Consider the following 21,117-nt stretch of genomic DNA (forward strand, 5'->3'; position numbering starts at 1 on the left):
AGAGAAAGGTCTTACTTCCATTGGTTCACCCCCTAAATGGCCGCTATGGCTGGTGTGCCACACCGATCTGAAGCCAGGAGCCAGGTGCTTCCTCCTGGTCTCCCATGGGGTGCAGGGGCCCAAGCACCTGGGCCATCCTCCACTGCACTCCCGGGCCACAGCAGAGAGCTGGACTGGAAGAGGAGCAATCGGGACTAGAACCCAGTGCCCATATGGGGTGCCGGCGCCACAGGCAGAGGATTAAACAAGTGAGCCACGGCACCGGCCCCGGTTCACATTCTTTAGTTTGTCTTCCACTAACGACCCTTTCAAGACAGAGATAGCTCTGGGATTGTGAGGGGAGGAGATTGGGGTCACAAGGAAATTGAGGATTAAGAACAGATTTTCAAATGGGGACCCTGTACTGAGAAATCCAAACTGAAATAAACCAAGAGACCATCATTCTTTTCTTCTTTCTTGACAGTTTAGCAAGTGGGCCTTCTGATAGAAAACATAGCTTAGTCTTAACTTCATCTTATATGTATATTTGTTGACTATGGAAATTCATTTAACCTCATTGGGTTGCTGTGAAATAGAGTTGAAGATAATACACATCATGACTAATAGTTTTCTCAAAGCTTATAAGTGAGAATCCTATAAGACATGCATTTGGAACCTTTTTGAAGATTATAGCAATGACCTGCCCTGCTGTGTTACACTTATGTAGATAAGCTTTGTAAATCCTGCAATGTTACACTTATGTAGATCAACTTCACCTTTTAAATCTGCTCTCTCATATATTATCTTATTTTATCTTCACAACAGGCCTTTGAGAGATGTAGGGCAGGAATTATTATCTATGTTTTACCATCTGTTAATGTAACACGTGGGGCCCACAGAAGCTGAGAGACTTGCCTAGGGTTGCATAGTGCATCTGGCTACATGATGTCTGGGTTCATCCCTGACCCTATTGTGTTCCCTTCTAAATTCCTCTCTTCCAGAAAACAACCAGTGGACTTAAAGTTGATATCCAGAGGTTATGATTCAGGTTAAAAAAATGCAATTCTTTTTACTCAATAAGCAAACCATTACCACTAGAATCCAAAGCTGAATAATCGAATATAATGAGGATGGGTAGCCCTCCATGGTACTAACAATCTTTAAAATCTTATTTTATTAGTGCATACATAACTACATGCAGTTATGGGATCTTCAGTCCTATTTTACAAACAAGGAGGTCAAGGCAAAAAAGGCTCAGGAACTTATTCATGATTCACAGAGCTAGTAGCCAACAGGGCCTGGATGTATTAGCTTGCTAATGCTGCTATAACAAGTATAACAGACCCGGTGATTTAAACAACTGAAGTTTATTATCTCAGTTCTAGGTGCTGAACGCCCAAAATCAATGTGTCAGCAGGATTGGTTCCTCCTGAAGGTTGAGGGGGGAATGATCTGCTCTAGACCTGTCTCCTAGACTTGTAAATGGCATCTTCTCTCTGTGTCTCTTCACACAGTGTTCCCTCTAAGCGTGTCTGTCTCTGTGTCCCAATTTCTCATTTTTATAAGAACATGAATCATATTGGATTAGGGCCTATCCCAATCCTCAGTTTGATTTTATTAACTCTAAATGACCTGACCTCAAAATAAGGTCATATTCCGAGTATTGGGAGTTAGCACTTCAACATATGAATTTGACATCACATAGTTCAACCTATAACACTGGACACAAACTCAATTGGCCTGGTCAGTGGGCCTGTTAAGCATTGTGCTTTAATGCTTCCTGTTGTTACGAAAACATGTCATCCTGTTGCCTTTTGATAGGAACAAATGTCAAGACATAGATCGTGGTACTTGACCTCCAAATCAAGAGCACTGAACAGAAATCTACCCTTTAAAAGTTTTTTTTTTTTTTCAGTGGAAAAAGTACTCCATGAAAATGTTTATCTAAGCGACTGATTTCCAGCTTACTAGGCAATTTGGCATTGAGGACTTTTCTCATAAACATTTACAAATATTCTTCTCCGTAATGAAGTTAATCAGTAAACCACACAACCTCTGGCCTCTCTCACTTCTTACCTAGTCTGATTTTCAGTTGCTGTGAATAAGCTATGAGTGGTAATGCAGTTTCAGGGGTTAGAAAACCCAGTTCATTTTAGCCCTCACCACAGCTGCTCACCACCAGGATTTGTCACGGACATGATGAGTATGAAGCCTGCTAAAGGTAGGATGCTGCTCGCAGGCTCTGTGGGTTTAGCTTCTGCAACCAGACTGTGAGATTTGGGAACTTCGGTTTGAGATCAAAGCAATAGCTCTGTGCCAAAGATGGCTCAGTCTGACCCACAGTACTTGGGTGGCTGATTTCTATAGGGTTCTCAGCAGGTGAGCATTTCACTGGGGTTAAATCTAAGTATGTGTTCCTTAAAATTTTTCATGAGAAGTTATGTCAAGTTAGCAATGTTCTTTCAAGTAAAACCTTATATAGTTTTAACATTAATCTCAATGGACACTTGAAAAATCATTTTCTAATACATTTTTTAATGTTATGTTTTGAAAGTGACAAATCTCAGATCCCAGTGGATCATAAAATCAATCTAGTGGTTTGTGATCTGCATTAAGAACTAGAATGGAATGGAATGGAATGGAATAGAATAGAATAGAATAGAAAAATCAGAGTGCTCCTCAAGAAGTAAGGATAAATGTTAGTTCATGGAAATTTTGTTTAAGTTACATACATATAAGTATGTACAGTGGTCATGATATAAAACACATTTCAACCTATGTATTATGGTAAAAAAATAATGAAAAGATCTTGAGAATTTAATGAATTAAAAATGAACTTAAAGAACTAGTTTCATAGCAGTTTCCTCACACCAGTGTATGACAGACCAAAGAAGTAAAGATTTGAATTTGGGGTCTGGGATATTTGTTTTCTCTGAATTAAAGCATAGGTCATAATTAAATCAGTTAAATATATTGTATTTATTATTTTCCTGAAGATAGAAACTTTCCAGCAAAAATAAATTCCAATAATTTTTACACTAATTATAATTGTGAATTTTTTTTTTATCATAGACTTGGCATCACCCCATTTTGTGGAATTGTGATGTTTAAAAGTAACCAATACTATATTTAGAAATGAAAATTAGTTGGAAGGCTGGAGAAGTGAATTTTCCACTCACTTTGGTTTAAGAAACATTTATTAAACATTTACTGTGTGTCAGGCATTGTGTTAGGTGCCAGGAATGACAAAAAGGGAGCATAATCTAATATTTTGCCTTTAAGAGTTCAGACTATCCACAATAATAAAAATGTGTTGAATGCTTTTGTTATTTCAGGCGCTACACAGCGGCCTTCTTTGTCTTAGTTCATCCTCATGATAACCTCTCACACAGATACCACATTACCCCAGCTGGATAGAGGAAGAAACAGATGTTTAAGGAATTTAATGCCTTTCCCGAGATCATACATTTTGATAGTTCAGGGTAAAATGAGTGCAGATTTGGCCACTTAGTAGGGGTACTGTAGTCCAGTGCATCATACCACCTCAAGTTCAGTATTTGGTGAACAAATCCAAGCGATTGTGCATGCCTTAAAGGAGCACTGAAGTAGAGGAGTGTACCCAGGGAGGACAGAAAGAATTCCACCCAGGGGAACGGGGGCAGGCCTCACAGAGGAGACCATCAGCTGACACAGCAGGCAGAGGGACCAGGCAGGCCTGGGGCTGGGAAGGGCAGACAACTTTATAAGTGAAGCCATGTCATGTATTCAAGAAACCGTGGATTTGGCAATCAAGGAAGGCAGAAAAGGACGTTTGTCCATTCATTTCAATTCAGCAAGCATTCATTAAGCATTTCCTACAGTCAACCATGTACCAGAGATGAAAACTAGGTACAGTCTGGACCCTTTTCTCAGGAGCATCAGAAACTGTGAGGTCGCTGGAAAGTATCTTCATTATTGTGTGAATCTGAGTCTCCCATTTGGGTGCACAGTAGTTCTGGTCACAAACTTAGCACTGTACTGTTTAATTTGGCAGTCACTAGCCACATGTTTAGATTAAATATAGAGTTCAATTTCTTTTGTGGCACTCATCAGAACAGTTTCCTCAACACTGTATTTTAAACTTAGAATTGCTTATGTAATAGTGAGGCTGGCTGTTAATAATACCATTTTATAGAAGAAATTGAAATGGAAAAATGTTAGGCAATTGTGTAAGATGTCAGGCTTTATGCGTGGTGTAAATTGCCCCAGTGCAATCATTTTGGAGTAGATTGCCTATGCTGGTTCTTCGGTTTTAAGATGGCTGTATTTTTGCTTTTGTGCTTTGTGGGAGATTTGATGGGCACACTGTGAAATACGAGGAGTGGATGTGCTTTGAGAATAGAAGCATAACTTGGTATTATTGTTTCCTGTTCTCATGTTTTTACCATGTTTCATTGTTTTAGCAGAATATGAGGATTATCTATGTTTGTGAAAGTTTTCCATTTTAATTTAGATGATTCAATGTGACATTAATATTATTATTTGGCCTGAGTTGGCACTCCCTTGTGGTCATTGATTATGAAAATATTTGTTTTTCTTGAGTCAGTGTTCAGAGATTTGGAATTGTCATGTGGGGAAAAAAGTCACACATTTGCTTGAATTCTACACATTTCCTTGAATTCTACAATTTCTTTGAATTCTATTAATGACAGAATTCATTAAAGTGACAAATCTCAGATCCCAGTGGATCATGAAATCTATCTAATGGTTTGTGATCTGCATTAAGAACTAGAATAGAATAGAATAGAATAGAATAGAATAGAAAAGAAATATCAGAGTGCCCCTCAAGAAGGAAGGATAAGTGTTATTTCATGGAAATTATGTTTAAGTTACATACATATAAGTATGTACAGTGGTCATGATATAAAACACATTTCAAACTATGTATTATGGTAAAAAATAATGAAAAGATAGTGAGAATTTAATGAATTAAAAATAAACTTAAAGAACTAGTTTCATAGCAGTTTTCTCACACCAGTGTATGACAGACCAAAGAAGTAAAGATTTGAATTTGCTGTCCTTGGACAAATTGCTTAATCTTACTTTATCAAATCTGTGGTGGAGAAAAATTGGGGTAATAGGGAAGCAGAGATAAGGAGGGTAAGATGGTTGGAAGATAAAATTTGGGTATAAGTGAAACTAGTGCATTTAATAGCTTTTAGTTTTTTATAATCCTTTTACTTTAGAAATTTTAGTCATATTATAAAATAGATCAGAATTTTGTTATATTTTTTCTTTTCTTTTTTATGTAATCATTCCACATTTTTATTTTTCCATTTTGTAGTCATAAGAAAAAACACCATTATCAACTTTTTTGTCTATCGGATATACTGATTTTCTGTTGTTTTGTAGGACTAAGTTGGCCATGGAAGAAAGGGAACTGATATTGTATACTGTGTGCTATCAATTGTTCCTTGGGTCAGTGAAGAAAGCATTCTTTTTATTTTTTATTTAAAATTTTTCTTTTAGATTTTTCAATATTTATTTATTTGAAAATCAGAATTACTGAGAAAGAGGGAGACACAAAGAGAGACACACACAGAGAGCTATTGATCTTCCATCCACTGGTTCACTCCCCAGATGGCTCCAACAGGCAGGGCTGATCCAGGTCAAAGCCAGGAGCCAGGAGATTCTACCAGGTCTCCCACATGGCAGGCAGGAGCCTAAACACTTGGGCCATTTTCTGCTGCTTTTCCCCAGGCCATTACCAGGGAGCTGGATCAGAAGTAGAGCAACCAGGACACAAACCAGCACTTATATGGGATGCCAGTGTCACAGGTGGAAGTTTTACCCACTATGTCACAGTGCTGGCCCCCAAAAACATTCTTTTTAGCATTTAATACGTTTACTGTTGTAAAAAAAAAAAAGCCCTGAATTCTAATGCCCATAAGCTCTTTGTCAGATGGAGATTTTAGGTATAAAGAACTAAAAGATCACTTGGCACAGGGACTTCTCTTGATTAGGTGAACAAATGCCCAGACAGGGTAGGGAGGCACAGTTGTCCCTTGGTATCTGCAAAGGTTTGATTCCAGGACCCCTTGTGGATATCAGAATCTGTGGATTCTTAAATCCCTTATATAAAATGGTGTTGTATTTGCATTTAACCTACATTCTCCTGTATATTTTTCATCATCTCTATATTTCCTATAATGCTTAACACAATGTAAATGCTAAATAAGCAGCTGACTGCATTGTTTAGTGATTATTAACTAGAGAAGGGTCTGTGCATGTTCAATACATATGCAATTTTTTTGAAATACTTGTTTTCTGGGGTTGTTGAATCCACAAACGCAGAACCCCTGGACATGGTGCGGAGTCGACTATAATGGTTTTCAGACTTCAGAACCATGACCCACCATGGGCTTAGATTGAGGAAGGATTTCCCATAAGAAGCAAACACCTTACAGGGAAATTTGGAGACAGAGGAAGCTTTGGGAGGGAATGGCTGTGTTGAGAAAGGTTCCAGGCTCCGGAAGCAGTGTGTGGGGACTGGAAGCAGCAAGACACACTCAAAGAGCAGAGAAATGAAGTGAGGATATGGAAAACAGCTGGAAACGGAGGCAAGGGTAGGATCATGCAGAGCCTTGCAGGCCCAGTCTTAGGTTACATGAAGATGGAGGCAATGACTAGACTAACAAACTCAACTTTAAACAAGAGGAAGGGAAAGTCTTTGCCTGTCATCCTGAAGAAGGATCAGATGTCTGAAATTATCCCAGACAGTAGTGATTCAGTGAGTGAGCCTTCAGGTCAGACTCCTAGTGCTGAAATCCCAGTAGCTTAGGCAGGGCGGGGTAAAGCTATCACCTAACTTCTTTTGTAAGTGGAGGAATTTAATGTTACCTACCTCCTAGGATTTTAGGAGAAGCTCCTCATTTGTTTTATAATGATGAAAATAACATATGACAAAAATTACAGTAAAACTTAATTACAAAACAAAAAGTATAGTAAAATTAACAGTAAAATGATCGTGATCTCCTTCTCCAGAAAATAATGTAATAATACAATTTCTCATTGTCACAGCCATTTGGCCATTCAGCTGCTTCTGTATCACACAGAAATTTGCTTTCCATGCTCACACACACAGTGCTTTTAAAATATTCACGTGAATATACATTGTTGTATAGGTTACCCTTTTCAAATAGCCCTATATCATAGGAACCTTGCCATATCAGCATGTGGAGGTTTAATTCATAGCTACCTAATATTTTAGTATATGGATATAATAAACTTTTTAAACTAGACTCATTGATGAATATTTGTTTCCAGGTCATGGTTCTTACAAAGTTTCTGAGAATGAATATTTTTATGAAAACATTCGTCCACACATCAATCATTGAGTATATTCCTAAGATAAACTTTCTAGCTGTGGAAAATGTATGCTTATTTGAGCTTTAAATAATGGAAGGCATTGATTAATTGCCCCCCAAGAGTGTCTGTTTTCCTGAATGTGTGCTATCAAACTTTTCTAACCTTTACTGTTTGAGGATGAAAACTGTTACTTTGTAGTTTCAATTTGAATAATTATCAGCAAAGGTGAATGCATTTGGTATGCTTCTGAAACACTTCTGATTATATTTCTAAGAACAGCTCATTCATATCTTTAATCCTTTCTTTTCATAGCTTATTGGATACTTTCTTTATGGTTTACAAGAGCTCTTTACATATTGAGATGAGTCTTTGTCCTTCATAGTGCAGATATTTTTCTGAGCTTATAATTCATCATTTAATTATATATGACATATATGCTGTATAATTGTTAATTTTAGGGAGTTAAATATTTCAGTCTTTTCTTAGAGACTACACATTTAATGATGTTAAACTGCCTCTCTAATTTCCAGCACTACAACATTAATTCCAGTATTGTTACTTTTGTTCAGGTGTACTAACAGAACAAGTGACAAGTCCTCTGGGACAGAATCTAGAAGTGGAACCTTACTCACAATACAACAATGTTCAGTTTCCCCAAGTTCAACCACAGATTTCATCATCATCCTATTATTCCAACCTGGGTTTCTACCCCCAGCAGCCAGAAGAGTGGTACTCTCCTGGAATATATGAACTCAGGCGAACGCCAGCTGACACTCTCTACCAGGGTGAGACTGAGGTAGCAGACATGCCTGTGCCAAAGAAGCCCCGCATGGGCGCATCAGCAGGAAGAATAAAGGGGGATGAGCTGTGTGTTGTTTGTGGAGACAGAGCATCTGGATATCACTATAATGCACTGACCTGTGAGGGCTGCAAAGGTAAGCACCTTTTAATTCACGGCTTTCTCACTGTTATGGTCTGACTGTACTGGCTGTTGAAATCCCTTGAACTGGGTCCTTTTCTTTCCCAACATAACTTCCCATTTTCTCCTTCTCTGTTCCTCTTCTTCCTACATCCTTCCTACGTCGCTTTCCAGGTGTAAGCGTTTCACCTGCTCTGATAGCTCTAGGACCTTGGAGGTTGAGTAAGAACTATCCCTTGAGCAGAATCTTCCCGATAGGGTTCCGAACTGGGCTTCCCAAATGCCAATGATTGCCACAAAAACAGAGGACCCAATCGCGTAATAAATGGACCAAGGGCATTTCAAACCACTGAAAGTTTTGATGATCAGACTGTGTGCCTTAGATCCCTAAGAGAAATGGTTAGAACATTTAGCTTAGATAAAAGTAATCGTTTCCCTACTTAAAGGAAGTTGTAATGAAATTTAATTTGTTATGTGTTTTGTTAGTGTTTTCCTCAAGAAAAGAGAAACTGTTGAAATTATTTTCTTGGCTGGTGGCTCTATAGGCTAATCCTCCGCCTGCGGCACCGGCACACCAGGTTCTAATCCCGGTCCGGCACCAGATTCTGTCCCGGTTGCCCCTCTTCCAGGCCAGCTCTCTGCTGTGGCCAGGGAGTGCAGTGGAGGATGGCCCAAGTGCTTGGGCCCTGCACCCCATGGGAGACCAGGAGAAGTACCCGGCTCCTGCCATTGGATCAGCGCGGTGTGCTGGCCGTAGCAGCCATTTGGAGGGTGAACCAACGGAAAAGGAAGACCTTTCTCTCTGTCTCTCTGTCTCACTGTCTACTCTGCCTGTCAGAAAAAAAAAAAAAAAAAAAAGAAAGAAAGAAATTATCTTCTTAAAATTACTATTCAGGAGAGTAAGATTTCTTTCAGCGAATATTTTAAAATACATTTTCAGATACTTTAAGAGATAAAGAAAACAGTTAAAGAGAGAGGAAGTAATAACTTATATTCAAGGAACATTTCATTTCATCTCTGATAGATGCTATAGGGGAGTCACAATGGAAGTATAAGCCATTTAGAATGGATAAAATATAACACATGAAATATGAAAATGACTAAAAGTCTCATGTGATTACCATTCCAATGAGGGTACAAATAATAAGTTTGCAAAATTTCAGAGAAAAGGACAGAGTGAGCTAATAGGTTCATCTTTTTAATTTTGTGTTTATTCATTCAGCCAATATTTCTGAACTGCTTACCAGGTGTAAGCGTTTCACCTGCTCTGATAGCTCTAGGACCTTGGAGGTTGAGTAAGAACTATCCCTTGAGCAGAATCTTCCCGATAGGGTTCCGAACTGGGCTTCCCAAATGCCAATGATTGCCACAAAAATAAACAGAGGACCCAATCGCGTAATAAATGGACCAAGGACATTTCAAACCACTGAAAGTGTTGATGATGAGACTGTGTAAAAGCGTATTAGTCACCCCCTAAAAATGCAATGAGATTTCATTAGAACTTGAAAAAAACCCACATATTTACGCTCCAAATTTTATAAACTAAAACTTTAACTTTTAGAAAGTTTTAAAAACTAAACAATTTTAAAAACTAAAATCTCTAAAGAAATTTTGGAAGATCTCATTTGTAGACTTCAAAATTTTCTTACTCTTTTTTGTGGGTGGTGAAATGTACTTATAAATTCTTTCAAGGCTGGAGCAGGCATGTGGTCTAGCAGTTAATACTCCAGTTAAGATGCCTGTGTCTCACATGAGAGTACCTTGTTCAGCTCTGGGCTGTGGCTCCTGATTTTAGCTTCCGGCTGATGCAGACCCTGGGAGGTGGCAGTGATGGCTCAAGTTGGTCAGTTGGGTTTCTGCCATCCACATGGATTAAGTTGCTGGCTTCTGGCTTCAGCCTGGCCCAACCCCAACCCTTGATAGGCATCTGGGGGCATGAGCCAATGGATAGGAACTCTGTGTGTTTCTCTGCTGTCTTTCTGCCTCTCAAATAAACATTAAAATAAAATAATTCTTTCAAAGCATCACCTCTGTAACTGCAGACAGAATCTAGCACAGTGTCTGATACAGTGTAGATATAAAAGAAACACTTACTGAATGTTATAAAGAAAATCTATGTTCACTGCCTGTACTTAGTATGTAAATATGTATATGCTCTGACAACTGCTGGGGTCTTGGAAACTGAGTAACAACGGACTCTTGGCAGAATCTGTTGACTGGTGTGCCAAGCTGAGGTTTTCAAATGCCAGTCGTTGCCACAAAAATAAATGGAGGATCCATAAATATGGTTTGGAAAAATACATTCAATTTTTTTTTTTACAATATCCAATTCTTCCCTATCTCCAAATGGAAAAAAGTAAATATTATCCTTCAACCCCTATATCTAATGACAGTTTTGTGTTTTGAGGGAGTGGTTATAGAGATGGATGTATGTTTATGAGATAATTTTTAAAATAAGGTTGGAATAAAGTAGAAAAGAATTACTTATTGGATTAGAAAATGAAAGTATCAAAGTGAGAAGCCTAAATGGGAGATTAAAATAAATAGAAGTAAAAAATGCACCAGTAATCTTAGGAGCCCACTGCCAACCTATGTAAAGGAAGGGGAGCTAACTGTAGTAGTTCTAATTAAAAAGTGCTTGGCACTGTTACTCTGGAGGGCAAAACTAGGATCAAAAGATGAAGTTTATGGGAATAATGTGTCTGAGAGCTTAATTCAAGACTTCATTTTTTAACACTAAATGAATTTTTCCAACAATAAGATTGGCTTCCTGCCTCAGGTGATAATGAAGTCTTCGTTATTAAAGGAATTTACAAAGAGATTAAAGGAAAAGCCTTAAGTCCCCATTACAATTTTTTGCATTGTATGGGAAATTGCACTAGTTGGCTTCTGATGTCCTTTAAATCTCTGCATCTATTGAAACATTGATTATTTTTTAGAGATTTATTTTATTTCTTTGACAGGCAGAGTTACAGAGAGAGGTAGAGAAAGAGAGAGAGGTCCTCTATCCACTCATTCACTCCCCAGATGGCCAGAATGGCCAGAGCTGCGCCGCCTATCAGAAGCCAGGAGCCAGGAGCTTCTTCCGGGTCTCCCACGCTTGTGCAGGGACCCAAGGACTAGAGCCATCTTCTCTGCTTTCCCAGGCCATAGCAGAGAGCTGGATTGAAAGAGGAGCTGCCGGGACTAGCAACGGCGCCCATATGGGATGCTGGTGCTTCAGGCCAAAGCATTAACCCGCTGTACCACAGTGCCGGCCCCGAAACATCAATTTTTTAAATACAATATTTATTTGAAAGATCAGTTAGGAGAGAAAGAGGGAGAGAGGGAGAGGGAGTGAGAGAGGGAGAGAGGAAGAGGGGAGTGAGAGAGGGAGTGAAAGAGAGAGGGGGGGGAGGGGGGAGAGAGAGAGAGCCAGCGAGCCGCTCTGTGGCTCAGCGGGTTAACACCCTGGCCTGAAGCGCCGGCATCCCATATGGGTGCCAGTTCTAGGCCCGGCTGCTCCTCTTCCAATCCAGCTCTCTGCTATGGCCTGGGAAAGCAGTAGAAGATGGCCCAAGTCCTTGGGCCCCTGCACCCACTTGGGGAACCTAGAAGAAGCTCTTGGCTCCTGGTTTTGGATCAGCGCAGTTCCGTTGTGGCCATCTGGGGAGTGAACTCTACCTCTCTCTGTAACTTTGCCTGTCAAAGTAATTAAATAAATCTTTAAAAGAGAGAGAGAGACCGCTTCCATCTGCTGGTTCACTCCCCAGATGGACAGGGCTGGGACAGGCCAACTCCAGGAGCCGGGAGCTTTATCTGGGCCTCTCATGAGGGTGGCCCAAGCACGTGGGCTTCTTCTGCTGTTTCCCCAGGCACATTATCAGGGAGCAGCATCTGAAGTGCAGCAGCCAGGACATGGACCAGCACTCATATGGGATACCAGCATTACAGGTAGCAGCTTAACCTGCTGTGCCACAATACTAGCCCTGACCCATCTTTTATAGTATTCTAATTATTACATGTTATGTCTCTTGTCTTCCATCCTAGTTTGTAAATTTCCTAAATAGACTTTTCTATTGCCATTAATTGATCAGAGAGAAGGCTTGGAGTTTCTAAACATCAGTGCTGCTGAAGTTTTAGGTTGGATGACTCCTTGTTGTTGGAGGAAGTCTTATATAGAGGTTGCAGGATGTTCAGTTGCTCCCTGGCTCCTATTCACAACCACTAGATGCTAAGTAGTAATAACCCCCTTGTTATGACAACCAAAAATTCTTGCAAACGTTACTAAAAATCTATAGGAGCACAAAATCATCCAATTTGAGTAACAAAGAGACAGAAAGTACTGTTATAATATAGAGTTTCTCAAAGTTGAGCTACATATGGAGATTTTGGAGGGAAGCTGGTTCTTGGGTACCTCTAATGTTGTCTCAAATTACTTTTATCAAGTTCTTTATGCTAGTCTTTCATACAATGAAATATTTTCATGCAATAGAGGAGCAAAAAGCAAGTTTACAAGATTAAATACAATACAAACTACAAAACCGAAACAAATAATGATGATGTGGTTTTGTTGTTCAGAATCTTATTAAAATGGATAGGATGGACATTGTGGCAGAGTGGGTTAAGCCACTGCTTGAGATACCCATATCTGAGTGCCTGGGAATGATCCAGCCTCTGCATCTGATCCAGTTCCTGCTAATGCACACTCTGGGAGGCAGCAGATGATGGCTCAAGTACTTGGCCAAGTACCCCACATGGCATTCCAGATAGGGTCCTTGGCTCCTCGCTTTGGTCTGGCCCAGCTCCTGGCTTGTGCAGGCATTTGAGGAGTGAATCAATAGTTGAAAGATCTCTTTCTACTTTTCAAATAAATGAAAAGTAATAAATAAAACTGTTTAAGAAAAAAATGTTATTGAAAAGCAGGTTCTTTTGAGTTTGATGTGTCTATGCCATATATCATATGAGGCCTCAATTCCCAACTAACTTTCTTTGTTCAAACATTTGGTTCATCCAAGCTTTGGTTTACCCAGAGCTCCATTTGGCCATCCCCGGGCTGGGTACATCCCATATATTTTAAACTTATTTTCTCATAGCTCTTGACAAATAAATAGTACTTGTTGCTGTAAATGAGCTCATGGGCACAAATAAAAATGAGGACAATATCAGTATAAGGTTGCCATAGAAATGATCCAGAGAATGCTATTACTAATTTTTATTGCTAGCTTTAAAAGACTGTCATTAATTTTAATACATGTAAAAGACTTAGAAAAATGTGTGACAGGCAAAATGCAATGAATGCCTATCATTATTATTGTAGTCTTAGAATCTGCTTATATATACAGTAGTAGAAATATGACTAATTTTCTGCTTATATTGATAAATATCAATGCCCATATTATTATTATCTTTTGGTAATACTTATCTGACATTGATTCAGATTACCGAAAGCTACTTAACCTTGTCTATGTATAATAGTGTTGTACCAAATATGGTCCTTAGACCAGCAGTATTAGTGTCACTCGGGAATTTTTTTAGGAAATGTAAATTTGGGAGTTTTACTCCAGATCTGTAGAATCAAAGCTTCTGAGAAGGAAGCCAATTTAGCAAGTCCTTCATGCTCAACTTGGAGAACTATTAGATAAATCACCTCTTAAGGACACCCTAGGGGACTCATTAGGACAAGCAGCTGTGCATTGTGATTGTGACACCCACAACGATGAGGACAGAGATCAAGGGAATTCTTCTCTCCATTCAGTCCTCAGAGGGACAGTTGTATACCTAAAAATGTACACTGGAAACCTGGACTGAAAAGACACGAAGTCCAATCTAAGTCATGTTCCTGCTTAGAGAGAAAGAAAGAGAAAAGAACATGCATAGTTTATGTTGAAGTTTTGATTCAAAAGAAAAATATCAATATAAAAGTTTCAGTTAAGAGAGAAAGGAAAATACCAATGGAGAGAGAAATTCTCCAACCACTGCTGCCAGGGTTCAGGTTGGGCCGGGACAAATCCAGGAGCCTAGAGCTCTATCTGGATCCCCATGTCAGTGGTAGGAACCCAAGCACTTGAACTATCCTCCACTGCCCTCCCAGACACATCAGTAGGCAGCTGGATTGGAAGTGGAACATCCAGGACTCAAACCAGTACCCATATGAGACACTGGCATCATGTGTGGTGACACAGTTCTGGCCCCCTGTCAAGTTTTTACAGCAATTGTGAAAAATAGTTATTATTGTGCCTTATTTATTTGAGAAGCAGAGAGAAAGAAACAGAGAGAGAGAGAGAGATCAAGAGCACTCCCAACCACTGGTTCACTTCCCAGATGCTCACAATGGCTGGGGCTGGGGCTGGGCCAGGCTGAAACCAGGAGCCGGGAACTCAGTACAGGTCTCCTGTGTGGGTGGAGGGATCTTACCATTCGCGCCATCACCTACTGCTTCATGGTGTCTGCATTAGCAGAAAGCCAGAATTGTGAGTGGAACTGGTACTTAAACCCAAGCACTCTTAAGATGGGATATGCATGTCTTACCTGCCAGGCAGGATACACATTCCTATTATTTTAAAGGTGAGGAATAAACATAATTCTCAAAAAGAAGCTGAGATTTAAGCCAGTGTTAATAGCTTGTGGGACAGACTTATTACTCTTCATTAGTAAACATACTAATTTTCATACCTTATGTACATTTTATAGAAGAGAAAACTGAAACATAAGAAGTTAACATACTCAATGCTTCACAGCTAATAAGGGGAGCTTCAAAATTTGATTAATCTAACTTCTGACCCTGTTTGACCAGAAATTGCAGTGCCTTTTGCTGCTTGCCTATGAGGTGATCATTCTACTCATGAACTATTTTCTCAAGGCTAATATTCACTAATTCAGTGGGCAAAGGTAGAAAATCCAATGCTCCACTGTGATATTAAATTATTAGTGTTCCAGGCCCAGTGCTGTGGTATAGCTGGTAAAGTTGCTACCTGCAGTGCTGTCATCCCATGTAGGTGCCGATTTGAGTCCCAGCTGTTCCACTTCCAATCCAGCTCTCTGCTATGGCCTGGGAAAGCAGTAGAAGATGACCCAGGTCCTTGGGTCCCTGCACCTGTGTGGGAGACCCAGAAGAGGCTCCTAGCTCTTGGCTTCAAATAGGCCCAGCTCCGTCTGTTGCAGCCAATTGGGGAATGAACCAGCAGATGGAAGATTCTCTCTCTCTCTCTCTCTCCCTCTATCTCTCTCTCTCTGTCTCTCCTTCTCCCTCTGTGTAACTCTGCCTTTCAAACACATAAATAAATCTTTTTAAAATATAAAGTATTAGCCGGCGCCGTGGCTCACTAGACTAATCCTCCGCCTAGCGGCGCCGGCACACCGGGTTCTAGTCCCGGTCGGGGCACCGGATTCTGTCCCGGTTGCCCCTCTTCCAGGCCAGCTCTCTGCTGTGGCCAGGGAGTGCAGTGGAGGATGGCCCAAGTGCTTGGGCCCTGCACCCCATGGGAGACCAGGAAAAGCACCTGGCTCCTGGCTCCTGCTATCGGATCAGCACGGTGCTCCGGCCGCAGCGCGCCGGCCGCGGCGGCCATTGGAGGGTGAACCAACGGCAAAGGAAGACCTTTCTCTCTGTCTCTCTCTCTCACTGTCCACTCTGCCTGTCAAAAAAAAAAAATATATATAAAGTATTAGTGTTCCAAGTCAAGGGAATACACTGCTGAAGTGTGTAACCTGGGATGGATTTCCTCCTTCAAAGTGAACTGTCTGGTAAAACTCTTGTCTTGTTGAGAAGAATTGTGGGGAATGGCAAGGTGAATAGAACCAGACTAGGGGGCCAAAGACAACCTCAGGAAATACCAATCTTAACCAAGCAGAGGGGGCCAGTATTGTGGCATACTGGGTGAAGTTGCTGCCTATGATGCCAGCATCCCAAAAGGCTGCTAATTTGTGTCCTGGATGCTCCATTTCTGATCCAGCTCCCTGCTAATGCACCTGAGAAGGCAGTGGAAGATGGCCCAAGTGCTTGGGCTCCTGCACCCAAGTGGGGACCCAGATGAAGCTCCTGGCTCCTGGGTTTGGCCTGGTCCAGTCCTGCCCGTTGTGGTCATTAGGGAATGAACCAATAGATGGAAGATGTCTTTTTTTCTGTCTCTCCCTCTCTCTGAGTAACTCTGCCTTTCAAAAAAATAAATCCTTAAAAGGCAGGCAGAGGAAGGGAAGACCTTAAGGTGCTTAGTACAGAGGTCAGAGATATGAGGCCATCAGGATCATGGGAGACAGTGGGGCAGAAAAAGTGGTCAGAAGAGAATCAGTTTTGGGGGAAGTCTAGGAAAGAGAAGTTGAATCAGATGTGCATACATTTTTATGAGCAGAATAAGGCAGAGTTTTCTTTTTTATTGATTCTGGTTTGAAACTTTGCCCCCACGGTATCAGCAAAAGGGCAAGCATGCAAAGGGTGGGAACAGGATGCAGCCAGACAGGGCCTGTGTTCTACACTTGAGGTTGGCACTTCTTTTCTTTGAAAAGCCAAATAGCAAATATTCTAAGCTTTGTTATCACAGCAGTCTCTGTTGCAACTACTCAACTCTGCCACTATAACACCATTGCATCCACAAAAAGTGCACACATGCTGTGTTACAATACGCTTTATTTACAGGAGCAGGTGTTTGTCTTAGTGGTTGCAATGCTTGCGTCCCCTATTGGAGAGACTGGATTCTATTCCCAGCTCTGGCTCCTGACTCCAACTTCCTGTCACTGCAGGCCTTGGGAGGCTATAAGTAATGGTTCAAGTAATTGAGTTCCTGTCACCCACGGGAGAAACCTGGATTGTGTTTCCAACTCTTGGCTCCAGACCTAGCCCTGGTCATTACAGGCATTTGGGGAGTGAACCAAGAGATAGGATCTCAATCTCTCTCTCTCTCTCTCTCTCTCTCTTATTCTCCTGTGTGTGTATATATGTCTCTGAAATTAAAAAATAATGAAAAAGATTTTACAACTTTACAAAAATAGTCAAGGAAGTAAAAATCAGGCAGTAGGCCAGATGTAGTTTGCAGACCCCTTTTCCCCATCAATGACTCTTGAGGGTCAATATGAGAATTAACTGGAAACTTGTCTAAGTAAGAGAGTACAATACTCAATACACATTCCATATATGCAAGAAATGCAACTTTATTTTATATAATTGAATTTAATTCAATCTCAAGTCCTGGTGGAAACTTTATTTCATTCAATTTAGCATTATTTAACTCAGCTTCACCAAACTTTTTCTGGGGTTTTGTCTAAGTACCATGTGGAGGGATTGGGTTCTGTGAATGGGGCTCTGATCTTCAGGAATGTTAACACAGTCTGGCATCTGTGGGGTGCTGTTCTGCCTGGTCATTAGCCACCAATGGGCAGGGTATCTGTGACACCATTCTAGGCTCCTGGGCACCCTCTTCCTGGAGTCCTGGCCCTGTCTGTAAGCTCAGATGGTTGGGTCCTGATGCTACACCAGTGTTGTGCTGGAATGGCAGGCTCCCAGAGAAACCATGCAGCTATTTCCTCTGCTCTATGCCATGGTGGGTGCAGGGAACCTAGGCCTCCTTGGCTCTATCCAGGAAAGGACAAAAGAATACTAAGATCCCAAATGACAAGAAGTTTCCATCATATCTCCCATCCTAGGAATCACTCATCCTAGGAATCCCCTAGGGACAAGGGAGTAGGAGGAACAGAAGCTAGGACATACTCTGGTACTGAACATGTCTTAGTTCTTTTAACTTTTGCTTTGATTGTCTGCCATCTCTAAATTAGGAAGCTTTTTGTAGTGTTTCAGATTTGCAGGCTTAGGCTTTGGTGACTGTAACAGAAATAATGGGCTCCTTTGGCCTCTGATATGTTCCCTTGAGAAACCTTTGAAAAATGTTTTGGCTTAATAAGTGGGGGGAGTAGAAGAGGTGTGAGGAAAACAAGAGGAGAACAGGGTAAAAATGCAAGTGGAAGAACAAATGCCCAGGCCAGATCTAACAGCATAACCAATGTGTCCTCCTCCCATCCCATATCCTTTATACATCACTGCTCACCAGATGCAAAGTGAATTTCACTCGACAGCTTTCCATTAAAGAGGGTATGGGCTCTGGCTCTGGGCCGTTGAATTTATCTCTATTCTTCTCACCTAAATGAACAAGTTACCTAATATATGAATCAGAGTTCAGTGAAGTAAAACAGAAGCCAATATTAAAAGCAGAAAGAAATTAGTACAGGAGATATGGCAAGGCCAAGAGGGAGGGCTCTTGCTGAACCTCAAGGAGGCTGTTGAGAGCCATGCTACAAAGCTTGTTAGTTCACCTGCTACTTTGATGCAGTAAAGAAGATGAGGACTTACAAGGCTGAGATAAGAACTGTTGACTCTAGGAAGACACTACTTCATGGCAATTACTGGCTCCAGAGCATAGCTTGCTTGTTAAATCTGTATTTAGATACAAATAACAAATTCCATGCACCCTGTTCTCAACACCTTCAACCAGAAATCAAGATGTTGCCATAAAGGCTCTACGATTATGCTTTCTAGCAGAAGCAACAGAAACAGCACAGCTCTATCCCCATACCTGCTTTGTAGCATCTTACAGGGCATCTCCTTGGGAAAAACTAAACCATATTTATCATGTTAGCTGCAAGGGAGTCTAGGAGTAGTGTGTCCAGCTTTCCTGCCTCTACAGCATAGGACTCATACTAGAGTAGCAGGAGAGTGCAGTGGATGTTAAGCCTAGCCTATCCCTAGCCTACAAGATACTTACCTTCTCTGAGTCTTAAATCTGCAAAATAAGGGTGTTCTCTATTTTATGGGTCTTTGGGAGGATTAAATTATATTATTATATATAAAGATCTTACTAGTTCTCTTGCTTTAGGCTTCACTAAAAGTTTCAGACCTGTGATACATATATACACAACAAAAAAACAGAATTTTTTTTTGTTAGAAACTTAGAAACAAGACAAAGTCATAGTGAAATTCCCAGATTTGTTGGCTTTTATGTCTGGTTTCATTAGAAATACTTTAATTTATCTGAATGTTTTATTTGTTAAGCCACAGCATCGATGAGAGAAATTGTGGTTTTCATTTTTTCAAAAAATAACCTCAGAGCACAAACATAATGTAGAGTAACACCAGCTGCCATTTGCTCATCTCTAGATTAAATCAAGAAGTTTTTTTCCATCTCCGTTATCAGTGCAATTTATGGAAATGTGCTAATGTCTGGATGGATTTTGATTCAAAACTCGAACTGTAACCAAGAAAACCAATCTACATATGACTGGAAAATTCATATGGCCACATTTCCAAATAGGTCAGTGTCTGTCACATCTGTCTCAATACCAGGAGAGTCTACACACGTCAGAGGAAGACAATGATGGAATTCTTAAAAGGCATTTTATCAGCAGTGACCCTGCTGTCCTTTTGAATTTTTTTTTAATTTAAGATAGCAAACTGTATTAGACTTAGCTCTGAGGTTTTAGAATATCTTCCAAAATTATTGAAACTGTTCTGGTAGAGAATAATTGTCCAGTGTTTCCACTGGGTCTTTTGTTTATGAACATTTGTAGAAGCTGAGGAGCCTCAACTTATTGGAATCCTCCTTGAGATCAAATGAGATCTAATTTTATACAATTTAGTAATGATCCCAATTAACTATAAGGTAAAATTATCTTAAGAGTATGATGCAAAGAATGATTCCAAAATATTTACTGCATTGGAAACCTTTTGTAAAAAGTCTTACAAAATCATGGGAAGAGTAGCTCTCTTAAAGCAGATGATTTAGATTCCAGTCCTAACTGATGTTCTTTTCAGCTGTCCTAAATGACTTAATCTATCTGGGCTTCAGAAATTGTTTTCCAACAACTAAAGGTCAAGTATCCTGAAGAAAAGTCATTATATGAGCTGATTAATTCAGACTAGGGGAGCTCAGGGAGGGTTCCATGAAGGAAGGAGGTTTTGAACAGGGTCTTGGAGAATAAGTAGAATTTTTGAAATATGAACTGTGAGGGTAGAAAGTCTTTCTGGGAAATGAGCAGACAGATTCCCACAGAAGTTCCAAGAAAGAGTATATAATCTGTCTTGGTAGAAGGGTCAAGTATGGAAGAATTAGTGGGAGATGGTAAGGGGGTGAGGAATCTTACAGATTCAATTTGGGAGTGAGTAGTACATAATCAGCTTGTATGCACATCTCTAGTTGTCCACAGTGCTCACACTCTTCTGTGGATTGGTCAGCAATAGGAGGCCAGTGTATTCTGAAAATACTGTATAAGCAAAGTGAGCTCCAGCTTGCCTGGGCTCTATGGCTAAATTGATTATTACTTTGTTGGATTAGGGCTTCAAGTTTCTGTAAAACATCTAAAAATAGAGTTCATCGTTAGGATATCTATGTATTTATATCTATATTTCTCCCTTTATATATGATTTATTTATTTATTTATTTGAAAGGCGGATTTACAGAGAGAGAAGAAGAGAGACAGATCATTTATATACATGTTCACTCCCTTAATTGGTCACAATGAAGCTAGGAGCCTGAAACTTCATCTGGGTCTCCCACACGGGTGCAGGGACCTAAGTACTTGGGCTATCTTCCACTGTTTTCCCAGGCACATTTAGCAGGGAGCTGGATTGGTCGTGGTGCAGCTGGGACTCCAACTGGTGCCCATATGGGATTCCGGCCTCACAAGTGGTGGCAGCTTTATCCTTCACACCACAATGCCAGCCTCTGTTGCTAGGATATTAACTATAAGGGTGATAATTGAATTCTGAGTCTTTTGATCCAGAGTCCTGTATGGCTATCCTGACCCTTGCACCACTCTCTTAATTTAATGAGTTAATCTTTTGTTAGGAATTAACTTGTAATCACCACAGTGGAGACAGAGGAACTGCAACCTAAGAGAGAGAGACTCGG

The 21,117-nt window shown here is 40.4% G+C and overlaps 1 protein-coding gene across 1 annotated transcript in view; it reads left to right on the forward strand.

The window, feature by feature from the left end:
* Positions 1 to 2,092: 2,092 nt before the first annotated feature.
* Positions 2,093 to 21,117, forward strand: part of NR1H4 (nuclear receptor subfamily 1 group H member 4) — a gene marked incomplete at its 5' end in the record, with an annotated part of 60,581 nt that continues 41,556 nt past the window's right edge. Inside the window, 2 exon segments of the mRNA NM_001082726.1 lie at positions 2,093 to 2,200; positions 7,896 to 8,261. Coding sequence (NP_001076195.1) covers positions 2,093 to 2,200; positions 7,896 to 8,261 — 474 coding nt within the window.

Source organism: Oryctolagus cuniculus, chromosome 11, assembly GCF_964237555.1.
Source record: "Oryctolagus cuniculus chromosome 11, mOryCun1.1, whole genome shotgun sequence".
NCBI lineage: Eukaryota > Metazoa > Chordata > Mammalia > Lagomorpha > Leporidae > Oryctolagus > Oryctolagus cuniculus.